Source organism: Haliotis rufescens, unplaced genomic scaffold, assembly GCF_023055435.1.
Source record: "Haliotis rufescens isolate VD_foot unplaced genomic scaffold, xgHalRufe1.0.p SCAF_48, whole genome shotgun sequence".
NCBI classification, from domain to species: Eukaryota; Metazoa; Mollusca; class Gastropoda; order Lepetellida; family Haliotidae; genus Haliotis; species Haliotis rufescens.
In genome coordinates, this window is record NW_025964201.1 from 1324667 (window position 1) to 1337290 (window position 12624).

The following is a 12624-nucleotide window of genomic DNA, read 5'->3' on the forward strand; positions in this document are numbered from 1 at the left end:
TCTATGACGGCGTGTCAGCTTAATGTGGGAGGAATTCCCGAAGTGATGCAGGTTTTAGGTGTTTACCACTTTGGTGAAACAGGTTTGGTGCTGACAAACCTAGAAACATAATCAGGGCGAACTGGGGTCCAAACCCACAATTTTCGGTAATTTATTATGAAATTGGACATCAGTTATTTTTTTTGGAAAATGACACCTTAGAAAAGTTTTGAAGACTCGGGCAAAGCCTGGTGGGCCCTCCATCATCACACCACACACAGTAGTTACTGTGATCAGTAGTGAGGCAGACATGATGTAACATCATCACTTTCTCTGTTGTTCCAGTTCCTGGTGGACAACCTGACCACACAGACGCCGGCCACTCTCAGTGAGCCCAAGTGAGTTACTGGAGGGAAGGGGGGTGCTCCCACTTAGAGCCTGGTCAGGCCAGAATAGGCCCAGGGTGCTTTGCTTGTTGGAGCGGACACATGATTGTTTGTTTGTTTCTTTGTTTATTTGTTTGTTGGTTGGTTGGTTGGTTGGTTTCTTTGTTTGTTGTTTAACACCACAGTCAACAGTCAACAATATTCAAGCTACATGACAGTGATCTGTAAATAATCAAGTCTGGACCAAACAATCCAGTGATTGATATCATGAGCTTCAATCTTTTCAATTTGGATACAATGACATGCATCAACCAAGTGAGCGAGTCTGACCACCCGATCCCGTTAGTTGCCTCTTATGAAAAGCATTGTTGCCTTTATCATTTATGGCAAGTATGGGTTGCTGAAGACCTATTCTAACCCAGATCTTCACGGGTTAACTGACTCAGACTTTATTATTGGTACACTCCCATGATGTAGCTGTAATATCGCTGACTGTATCATCACACCACAGGGACGTGGAGTGGTGCTCATGTCATCAACCACTCAGACTTTATTATTGGTACACTCCATGATGTAGCTGTAATATCGCTGACTGTATCATCACACCACATGGACGTGGAGTGGTGCTCATGTCATCAACCACTCAGACTTTATTATTGGTACACTCCATGATGTAGCTGTAATATCGCTGACTGTATCATCACACCACATGGACGTGGAGTGGTGCTCATGTCATCAACCACTCAGACTTTATTATTGGTACACTCCATGATGTAGCTGTAATATCGCTGACTGTATCATCACACCACAGGGACGTGGAGTGGTGCTCATGTCATCAACCACTCAGACTTTATTATTGGTACACTCCATGATGTAGCTGTAATATCGCTGACTGTATCATCACACCACATGGACGTGGAGTGGTGCTCATGTCATCAACCACTCAGACTTTATTATTGGTACACTCCATGATGTAGCTGTAATATCGCTGACTGTATCATCACACCACATGGACGTGGAGTGGTGCTCATGTCATCAACCACTCAGACTTTATTATTGGTACACTCCATGATGTAGCTGTAATATCGCTGACTGTATCATCACACCACAGGGACGTGGAGTGGTGCTCATGTCATCAACCACTCAGACTTTATTATTGGTACACTCCATGATGTAGCTGTAATATCGCTGACTGTATCATCACACCACAGGGACGTGGAGTGGTGCTCATGTCATCAACCACTCAGACTTTATTATTGGTACACTCCATGATGTAGCTGTAATATCACTGACTGTATCATCACACCACATGGACGTGGAGTGGTGCTCATGTCATCAACCACTCAGACTTTATTATTGGTACACTCCATGATGTAGCTGTAATATCGCTGACTGTATCATCACACCACATGGACGTGGAGTGGTGCTCATGTCATCAACCACTCAGACTTTATTATTGGTACACTCCATGATGTAGCTGTAATATCGCTGACTGTATCATCACACCACATGGACGTGGAGTGGTGCTCATGTCATCAACCACTCAGACTTTATTATTGGTACACTCCATGATGTAGCTGTAATATCGCTGACTGTATCATCACACCACAGGGACTTGGAGTGGTACTCATGTCATCAACCACTCAGACTTTATTATTGGTACACTCCATGATGTAGCTGTAATATCGCTGACTGTATCATCACACCACATGGACGTGGAGTGGTGCTCATGTCATCAACCACTCAGACTTTGTTATTGATACGCTCCCATGATGTAGCTGTAATATCGCTTACTGTATCATCACACCACATGGACGTGGAGTGGTGCTCATGTCATCAACCACTCAGACTTTATTATTGGTACACTCCATGATGTAGCTGTAATATCGCTGACTGTATCATCACACCACAGGGACGTGGAGTGGTGCTCATGTCATCAACCACTCAGACTTTATTATTGGTACACTGCATGATGTAGCTGTAATATCACTGACTGTATCATCACACCACATGGACGTGGAGTGGTGCTCATGTCATCAACCACTCAGACTTTATAATTGGTACACTCCATGATGTAGCTGTAATATCGCTGACTGTGGTTTGAAAACAACATGCACTCACTGTATTAATTACCAGTTGAGGCAGGCCTCAAAGTTTAATTTTTTACCAAGTAGCCAGTGGTAAAATTAAGAAGTTGGTAGCCAAAAGCATTTGAAATTATCTTTTATCAAATAACTTCTATTGTATATTAGTGGAAACTGTACTTGATTTTTGTTATTTGTGACTCAAACAATGATGTAATTTTTGTTACCTGTACTAGATTATATAGGCATATCCTTGCTTATCCAATAAACTATCAACTTAAATAAAATACTAATTACATTAATATTTATGTATTTTTGTTCATTGGTGACTTTTGGAGGAATTATTTGCAAGAAAAATTAGTAGCAGATATGTTTATTTTTGTGTCTACATATGTGTAGCAATAGAATTTAGTCGCCACAGGATATTTTTCAAGGTAGTCATTTGGCTACCTCTGAATTTTAGGCAGTAGACAAATGGAAATTTAGGTCGCATTGGCGACCAGTTTAGTCACTACTTTGAGGCCTGAGATAATAAAACATATTTGCCTCCAGTTTCAGAAAGAAATAGTTGTTCACTGAACATGTTGGATGTCCTGAAAAATATATGTAAAAAAAATATAAATTTTCGACAGATCCTTTCACATTGTATGTTTCGAAGCAGTAACTGAAAAACTATTTTGCCTCTACCTGAGCACTGTGACATGAGAGACGACTTGCTTCAGGACCAGCTCCCTGGAGGAGATGGAGACCAGGTACAACCGCGTCGTCACGTCGTCTTTCCTGGCGCTGAGGAAGATGCTGTTGTCCCTCCCTGCCGACTCCCCTGCTGCCCTCACTGGACACATGCAGGGACTGTTGAATGATGGGAAGTTCTGGAAACACTCCAAGTCCTCCATCAGCAGTGTAAGACTTGTTATGGGTGTAACTGACTTCACAATCATCAGCGATCACGTTTCATTCATTCCGAGGCTGAATACTTCCCCAGTATACATGTGGTAAAAGCTGAGGGGATCTTGTGACTACATTATATTCTGATGGTGTTGACCACTGATAAAGCTATTTACTACTTTCTCTGGTTTCACGCAATTCAAGGCTGGGAAATATCTGTTATAGTATTGGTTAAACAATAATCAATCATCTGTTGTTTTCTTATTTAACATCCTTCTCAAACACTTTCATTGACAGCATAATGCTATAGTCTTTGTTAATTACCTTCAATTTAATTTAATATTTAATTGTTGCCATGGTTATAAACATTTAGTGCCAATGCTGTAGCAACTTCTTGTGAAGATCTTGCTGCCATGTTGAATGTTGAATGTGCTGTCATGGTGAATGTTGACTATGCTGCCATGTTGAATGTTGAATATGCTGCCATGTTGAATGTTGACTATGCTGCCATGTTGAATGTTGAATATGCTGTCATGGTGAATGTTGACTATGCTGCCATGTTGAATGTTAAATATGCTGCCATGTACAATGTTAAATATGCTGCCATGTTGAATGTTGACTGCTGCCATGGTGAATGTTAGATATGCTGTCATGGTGAATGTCAAATGTTAAATGTGCTGCCATGTTGAATGTTGAATATGCTGTCATGGTGAATGTTGAATATGCTGTCATGGTGAATGTTGAATATGCTGCCATGGTGAATGTTGACTGCTGCCATGTTGAATGTTGAATATGCTGTCATGGTGAATGTTGACTATGCTGTCATGGTGAATGTTGACTATGCTGCCATGTTGAATGTTAAATATGCTGCCATGTTGAATGTTAAATATGCTGCCATGTTGAATGTTAAATATGCTGCCATGTTGAATGTGCTGCCATGTTGAATGTTGACTATGATGCCATGTTGAATGTGTTACAGATCAAGAGTGGACAGTATTCATTCTGTGCCAGCCTGTGTCAGATATTGCCAGCTGTTGCTCAGGATTACATCTCCAAGTTATCTCCCCTTATATTGCACAACATTGACAGTTCCGATCCAGTCGTTTGTTCAGCTCTCTGGGAAGCTGTTCTCTCATTGGTCAAATACCTACCTGTGAGTTGCCATGGTTTCACATATTTACTAATATCAGCCTATGCCCTGCAGTGATGCTGTAGCCAGCTGAAATACTGGAGTAGTTACATTTTGTGCTTCACATGTTGATATACCTGTAACTGGTCTCTAGGATGATAACGTTGTTATCGTGTCCCTATCCATGTTTAACTTTGATTACACTCATACTGACTAGTAGTGGGACGATACTTGATTGTTGTTGTTTTCTGTTGCAGGAGTCCTGGAATCATGTGTCATGGCCAAAGGCATTTTGGCCCAAATTACGCACTTTGTTGGAGAAAGGTTGCCATGGAAATGCTTCAGTTATTGGCCCCAATCTTCTGCCTCTCTTGAGCCAGATTCCAGGAAGTCTGTCCGGAGAACCCAAGAAGTTCTACATGGAACTGTTCACCTGCTTCAGGACGGGGTAGGTTGTGCTGGGTTATTTCACAGATAACTTGTACAGGGTGTAATGTGAACAGTTGTTCAGGTGGGGGCGGTGTTGTGCTTTACTTGAAAGACATATGAACCGGTCAAGTCTCGATTTTTCTCTGATCATCTGTGAAATTGTGATGTTGTCCTTTGATGAGGTAATCTATTACGGATAGATTAGGATAGATGATCTAGCTTGAGATAGTAAGCTGAGACTAGAATCCCACAAAAGCTCTACATCCTAAACCTAGTACTTGGTCTTTGAAAGGCATTTAGAAGTGATACACATAAGGTAGGGAATTTATGGATAAAACCTTACCAGAATGTAGCACATTTAGTCCAGTTGAAAACATGCTTGTTACTCATGACCTGATGAAGTGCAAAAAGTCGGAATCAGGTGCCTAAGCGAAACTTGAGTTGAATATATTATTCTTAACAATGCTTAAAAAAACTAAAAATATTTAAGGGGTAGGCAATTTTAGAGGAGGGGTTACAAGAAATCTATTTTGACAAACCTTATATGGACGTGACAGATAACTGCACCTACCATTCCCTTTCCAGCCTGAGTGTAGAGAGCCTGCAGCTGAGTGTGAGTGAGAGTTCGGCCCTGGTCACTGCACTGTTTGAGTGTTGTCAGTACACCGTGAAGGAGCTGGCCGAAAGCCAGGGGGAGACAATCAACTGTCTGTTGCTGGACCAGGTAGGTGGCGAGCAGTGGGAGACGGAGAGTAACCTTGTGATACCCTGGATAGATAATATATATATATGTCTGTTTAACCTGACGACTCCATATATTTTCAGCATGTAATGTAACAATTAATCTTCTAGTGCCCCACAGGCAGCTTGCATTATACACACACATATATATATAAAAGCAAATTTTGCTGGTTCCAAAGTTCGCATGAGATATATCTCTGGTCATGAAGTCAGTATGATATGTCACCAAACACATCCTTCCACATATCAGTCTGGAGGAAAACACAGACTGCGAGCTGCTATACAGTATGCACTACATACACTATAAACATGTCTGTTTAGCCTGACAACTCCATATATTTTCAGCATGTAATGTAACAATTAATCTTCTAGTGCCTCAAAGGCAGCTTGCATTGTGGGAGGGAGTTCAGATTGAAAATCGAGTGCACACTGATCCATTGACAGGGTAAATAATGGTGAGCATGAGTGAAAAAAGCCTGTCAGCATCATCAGCATCATCAGCATCATCATCATCATCATCATCATCATTTTCTGTATTCAGATGTTGCCTGTGGTGGAGTCCTCCCTGGTAGAGACCAAGTCCACCCTGTACAAGACTCCCCTGTATGGCTTGTTCGCCCAGCTCACCACAGCCCTAGAGAGGACGGACAGCGGGGCGTCGCTGGCCACCATGTGCTACAGGAACCTGCTGCAGATGATCGAGGAAACGTACCCCACCCTCGCCAACACCCCGCACTTCCACACCTTCTCCAGCAGACTTCTCTCCCTTGTGTCAGGGCAACTCAGGCCCAACTCTGTCATGAAGGCCAAGACAGACAAGGTGAAGTTTGCCGATGATTTGACTGTTGAAGACTTGAAGCTTGATCCGGTCGAGATGTGTGGATCCAGTCAGGTGTTCGTCAACTCAGTGTCCAGCTACGTGTTTACAAAATGTTTACGAGCTGAGGGCATGGAGTTTCTCAGTGTGTTTTCAAGGATATTTAAACTTTACAGCTCAAAGGAGATGTTAGAGAAGTTGTTGACTATTTCCTCACTGGAAGCAGGGACCAATGTTTACTTAAGTTTTGTGAGTGGTGTGATCATTCCATGGGTAAACAAGGAGCAGACGTCAGACAAGGAGCAGACGTCAGACAAGGAGGAGCATGTCATGTGTCTGTTGGATGTGATAATGGTGTGTCTGTCACAGGTAGAGGACAGCCAAGCCCTAGATATCATGACACAGCTTGCAAAGGTTAGTATTGTTTGACAATTTAAATTTATTTTGTCATCAGTATCCCATATAATATCAGTGGCCAAGGTAACGTGCATGGGCAGTTGTGTTTCATCTGTTGATCTGTATATGTGTTTATTTTGGTATCAATAGCAATCTCTTGACAATTTATTTTGTGTTACACCTTGCACTCTCAGTGTTGATGTTATGAAAATGAAGACTGTTTCCATGAAACTACTTCTGTTGTATTGTCAGGGTCTGACAAGTCCAGTGTTACTGTGTAACCTGATCACCAAGGCCCTGGAGATACATGACTCCACACCATCTGTGACTTCATGGCTGAAGAGTTCCGTGCTGACTGACAGGATTATCTCCCTTGGTGATGAGATCTGCAAGATGAGCATCGAGAGCTCAGGAAACCAGGACGTCCTTGAACATGGCTGGGCTCTGATAACTCTCGTCCTGTCAGCTACCATCAATGAAGGTGAGGTTTATCAAATGAAAAATGGCTGAATTTTATGGCTGAGTTATATTGCTGTTTAGCGTTAAGCAACAAAAAGGAAGTAAAAAATATTTGATTTATGGAACAGAGTTATGTTGCTTGTATAAGTGTACTTTGCTCTTGGTTAATGTGGTTTCACTGTATACTGAGGGCGGTGGTGTTGTGTAGTGGTTGAAGTGTTCGCTCATCACGCCAAAGACATGATATTCCCGAAATAGGTACAATGAATGAAGCCCACTTCAGGTGTCCCCCACCATGATATTGCTGGAATATTGCTAAAACTTGTGTAAAACCATACTCACTCTCTCACTCACTAACTCACTGTATACTGGGTGGACAAAATTATAAGTGTACATAAAAATATGGCATGTTAATGTTTATTGCTGTGTTGAGTAAGACTGCATCACTTCAAACTTCAGCAAGACTAGGGGGTGGTGGTCTCATGTTAGTATCTGACATATACCTCTCCAAGTCTACATTAAGCACATACATCTGAGGAAACTAGTCCAGAGTTTTAGTCATGTAAGGTTGGAGACCAGTGTTTGATACACTCCACTGCCTCTGCCACCAGCTCCAGTATTTGATGCTGCGTGTATCGAGCAGACTTTGGCGGTCATCCTGAAGACTCTGCAGAAACTCGGCACCAGCGGAACCAAGGACAGAGTCGACAAGGCTGTCACATTTGTTGCCAAGGCAACAAAGACATTCTTCCAGAATTTGATGGTATGTGTGACAAGACCAGTAATTTAGGTTAGACAATAACAGGAAGATGTACATTGTACCCTCCTGTCCGTTCCATCAGTTCCCTTGCAGTCATGTGATGTGTGTAATCTCTTAATGCTAGGGGCGGTCTGGTAGCCTAGTGGTTAAAGCGTTCACTCGTCACGCTTAAGACACGGATTCGATTCCTGACATGAGTACAATGTGTGAAGCCGCTGTGATATTCCTGGAATATTGACAGAAGTGGCGTTAAATCATACTCACTCACTCATTCTGTAAATGCTCATAATACAACATCCTTGGGGTGTAACTATGGTAACACAACAAGTATGAAATTTGTTGTAGGGGTACATTTTGGAAAGAAATTGTGTTGACTGTTGAATATTGTGTTGTGTAGGTGGTCCTACCAATGTAGGGATGAATGTATTGTGTTATGTAGGTTGTCCGACCAATGTAGGGATGAATGTATTGTGTCGTGTAGGTGGTCCTACCAGTGTAGGGACGAATGTATTGTGTTGTGTAGGTGGTCCTACCAATGTAGGGATGAATGTATTGTGTTATGTAGGTGGTCCGACCAATGTAGGGATGAATGTATTGTGTTGTGTAGGTGGTCCGACCAATGTAGGGATGAATGTATTGTGTTATGTAGGTGGTCCGACCAATGTAGGGATGAATGTATTGTGTTATGTAGGTGGTCCGACCAATGTAGGGATGAATGTATTGTGTTATGTAGGTGGTCCGACCAATGTAGGGATGAATGTATTGTGTTATGTAGGTGGTCCGACCAATGTAGGGATGAATGTATTGTGTTATGTAGGTGGTCCGACCAATGTAGGGACGAATGTATTGTGTTATGTAGGTGGTCCTACCAGTGTAGGAACGAATGTATTGTGTTGTGTAGGTGGTCCGACCAGTGTAGGAACAAATGTATTGTGTTGTGTAGGTGGTCCTACCAGTGTAGGGATGAATGTATTGTGTCGTGTAGGTGGTCCGACCAGTGTAGGGACGAATGTATTGTGTTGTGTAGGTGGTCCTACCAATGTAGGGATGAATGTATTGTGTTATGTAGGTGGTCCGACCAGTGTAGGAACAAATGTATTGTGTTGTGTAGGTGGTCCGACCAGTGTAGGAACGAATGTATCGTGTTATGTAGGTGGTCCGACCAATGTAGGGATGAATGTATTGTGTTATGTAGGTGGTCCGACGAATGTAGGGATGAATGTATTGTGTCGTGTAGGTGGTCCGACCAGTGTAGGGATGAATGTATTGTGTTGTGTAGGTGGTCCGACCAATGTAGGGATGAATGTATTGTGTTATGTAGGTTGTCCGACCAATGTAGGGATGAATGTATTGTGTCGTGTAGGTGGTCCGACCAGTGTAGGGATGAATGTATTGTGTTGTGTAGGTGGTCCTACCAGTGTAGGGATGAATGTATTGTGTTATGTAGGTTGTCCGACCAATGTAGGGATGAATGTATTGTGTTGTGTAGGTGGTCCTACCAGTGTAGGGATGAATGTATTGTGTTATGTAGGTGGTCCTACCAATGTAGAGATGAATGTATTGTGTTATGTAGGTTGTCCGACCAATGTAGGGATGAATGTATTGTGTTGTGTAGGTGGTCCTACCAGTGTAGGGATGAATGTATTGTGTTGTGTAGGTGGTCCGACCAATGTAGGGATGAATGTATTGTGTTATGTAGGTGGTCCGACCAATCTAGGGATGAATGTATTGTGTTATGTAGGTTGTCCGACCAATGTAGGGATGAATGTATTGTGTCGTGTAGGTGGTCCTACCAGTGTAGGGATGAATGTATTGTGTTCTGTAGGTGGTCCGACCAGTGTAGGGATGAATGTATTGTGTTGTGTAGGTGGTCCTACCAGTGTAGGGATGAATGTATTGTGTTATGTAGGTGGTCCTACCAATGTAGGGATGAATGTATTGTGTTATGTAGGTGATCCTACCAGTGTAGGAACGAATGTATCGTGTTATGTAGGTTGTCCGACCAATGTAGGGATGAATGTATTGTGTCGAGTAGGTGGTCCTACCAGTGTAGGGATGAATGTATTGTGTTCTGTAGGTGGTCCGACCAGTGTAGGGATGAATGTATTGTGTTGTGTAGGTGGTCCTACCAGTGTAGGGATGAATGTATTGTGTTATGTAGGTGGTCCTACCAATGTAGGGATGAATGTATTGTGTTATGTAGGTGATCCTACCAGTGTAGGAACGAATGTATCGTGTTATGTAGGTTGTCCGACCAATGTAGGGATGAATGTATTGTGTCGTGTAGGTGGTCCTACCAGTGTAGGGATGAATGTATTGTGTTGTGTAGGTGGTCCTACCTGTGTAGGGATGAATGTATTGTGTTATGTAGGTGGTCCTACCAATGTAGGGATGAATGTATTGTGTTATGTAGGTGGTCCTACCAGTGTAGGAACGAATGTATCGTGTTATGTAGGTTGTCCGACCAATGTAGGGATGCATGTATTGTGTCGTGTAGGTGGTCCTACCAGTGTAGGGATGAATGTATTGTGTTGTGTAGGTGGTCCTACCAATGTAGGGATGAATGTATTGTGTTATGTAGGTGGTCCGACCAATGTAGGGATGAATGTATTGTGTTATGTAGGTGGTCCGACCAATGTAGGGACGAATGTATTGTGTTATGTAGGTGGTCCTACCAGTGTAGGAACGAATGTATTGTGTTGTGTAGGTGGTCCGACCAGTGTAGGAACAAATGTATTGTGTTGTGTAGGTGGTCCTACCAGTGTAGGGATGAATGTATTGTGTCGTGTAGGTGGTCCGACCAGTGTAGGGACGAATGTATTGTGTTGTGTAGGTGGTCCTACCAATGTAGGGATGAATGTATTGTGTTATGTAGGTGGTCCGACCAGTGTAGGAACAAATGTATTGTGTTGTGTAGGTGGTCCGACCAGTGTAGGAACGAATGTATCGTGTTATGTAGGTGGTCCGACCAATGTAGGGATGAATGTATTGTGTTATGTAGGTGGTCCGACGAATGTAGGGATGAATGTATTGTGTTATGTAGGTGGTCCGACCAATGTAGGGATGAATGTATTGTGTTATGTAGGTGGTCCGACCAATGTAGGGATGAATGTATTGTGTTATGTAGGTTGTCCGACCAATGTAGGGATGAATGTATTGTGTCGTGTAGGTGGTCCGACCAGTGTAGGGATGAATGTATTGTGTTGTGTAGGTGGTCCTACCAGTGTAGGGATGAATGTATTGTGTTATGTAGGTTGTCCGACCAATGTAGGGATGAATGTATTGTGTTGTGTAGGTGGTCCTACCAGTGTAGGGATGAATGTATTGTGTTATGTAGGTGGTCCTACCAATGTAGAGATGAATGTATTGTGTTATGTAGGTTGTCCGACCAATGTAGGGATGAATGTATTGTGTTGTGTAGGTGGTCCTACCAGTGTAGGGATGAATGTATTGTGTTGTGTAGGTGGTCCGACCAATGTAGGGATGAATGTATTGTGTTATGTAGGTGGTCCGACCAATCTAGGGATGAATGTATTGTGTTATGTAGGTTGTCCGACCAATGTAGGGATGAATGTATTGTGTCGTGTAGGTGGTCCTACCAGTGTAGGGATGAATGTATTGTGTTCTGTAGGTGGTCCGACCAGTGTAGGGATGAATGTATTGTGTTGTGTAGGTGGTCCTACCAGTGTAGGGATGAATGTATTGTGTTATGTAGGTGGTCCTACCAATGTAGGGATGAATGTATTGTGTTATGTAGGTGATCCTACCAGTGTAGGAACGAATGTATCGTGTTATGTAGGTTGTCCGACCAATGTAGGGATGAATGTATTGTGTCGAGTAGGTGGTCCTACCAGTGTAGGGATGAATGTATTGTGTTCTGTAGGTGGTCCGACCAGTGTAGGGATGAATGTATTGTGTTGTGTAGGTGGTCCTACCAGTGTAGGGATGAATGTATTGTGTTATGTAGGTGGTCCTACCAATGTAGGGATGAATGTATTGTGTTATGTAGGTGATCCTACCAGTGTAGGAACGAATGTATCGTGTTATGTAGGTTGTCCGACCAATGTAGGGATGAATGTATTGTGTCGTGTAGGTGGTCCTACCAGTGTAGGGATGAATGTATTGTGTTGTGTAGGTTGTCCTACCTGTGTAGGGATGAATGTATTGTGTTATGTAGGTGGTCCTACCAATGTAGGGATGAATGTATTGTGTTATGTAGGTGGTCCTACCAGTGTAGGAACGAATGTATCGTGTTATGTAGGTTGTCCGACCAATGTAGGGATGCATGTATTGTGTCGTGTAGGTGGTCCTACCAGTGTAGGGATGAATGTATTGTGTTGTGTAGGTGGTCCTACCAATGTAGGGATGAATGTATTGTGTCGAGTAGGTGGTCCTACCAGTGTAGGGATGAATGTATTGTGTTGTGTAGGTGGTCCTACCAGTGTAGGGATGAATGTATTGTGTTCTGTAGGTGGTCCTACCAGTGTAGGGATGAATGTATTGTGTTATGTAGGTGGTCCTACCAGTGTAGGGATGAATGTATTGTGTTGTGTAGG

The 12624-nt window shown here is 42.8% G+C and overlaps 1 protein-coding gene across 1 annotated transcript in view; it reads left to right on the forward strand.

Moving 5' to 3' along the window:
* Positions 1-12624, forward strand: part of LOC124117646 (E3 ubiquitin-protein ligase listerin-like) — a 46356-nt gene that overhangs the window by 5035 nt on the left and 28697 nt on the right. Inside the window, exons 5-12 of the mRNA XM_048383433.1 lie at positions 325-377; positions 3172-3352; positions 4317-4490; positions 4724-4914; positions 5481-5619; positions 6178-6867; positions 7102-7330; positions 7920-8071. Of these exons, the coding sequence (XP_048239390.1) occupies positions 325-377; positions 3172-3352; positions 4317-4490; positions 4724-4914; positions 5481-5619; positions 6178-6867; positions 7102-7330; positions 7920-8071 (1809 nt within the window). The remainder of the gene's footprint in view (positions 1-324; positions 378-3171; positions 3353-4316; positions 4491-4723; positions 4915-5480; positions 5620-6177; positions 6868-7101; positions 7331-7919; positions 8072-12624) is intronic.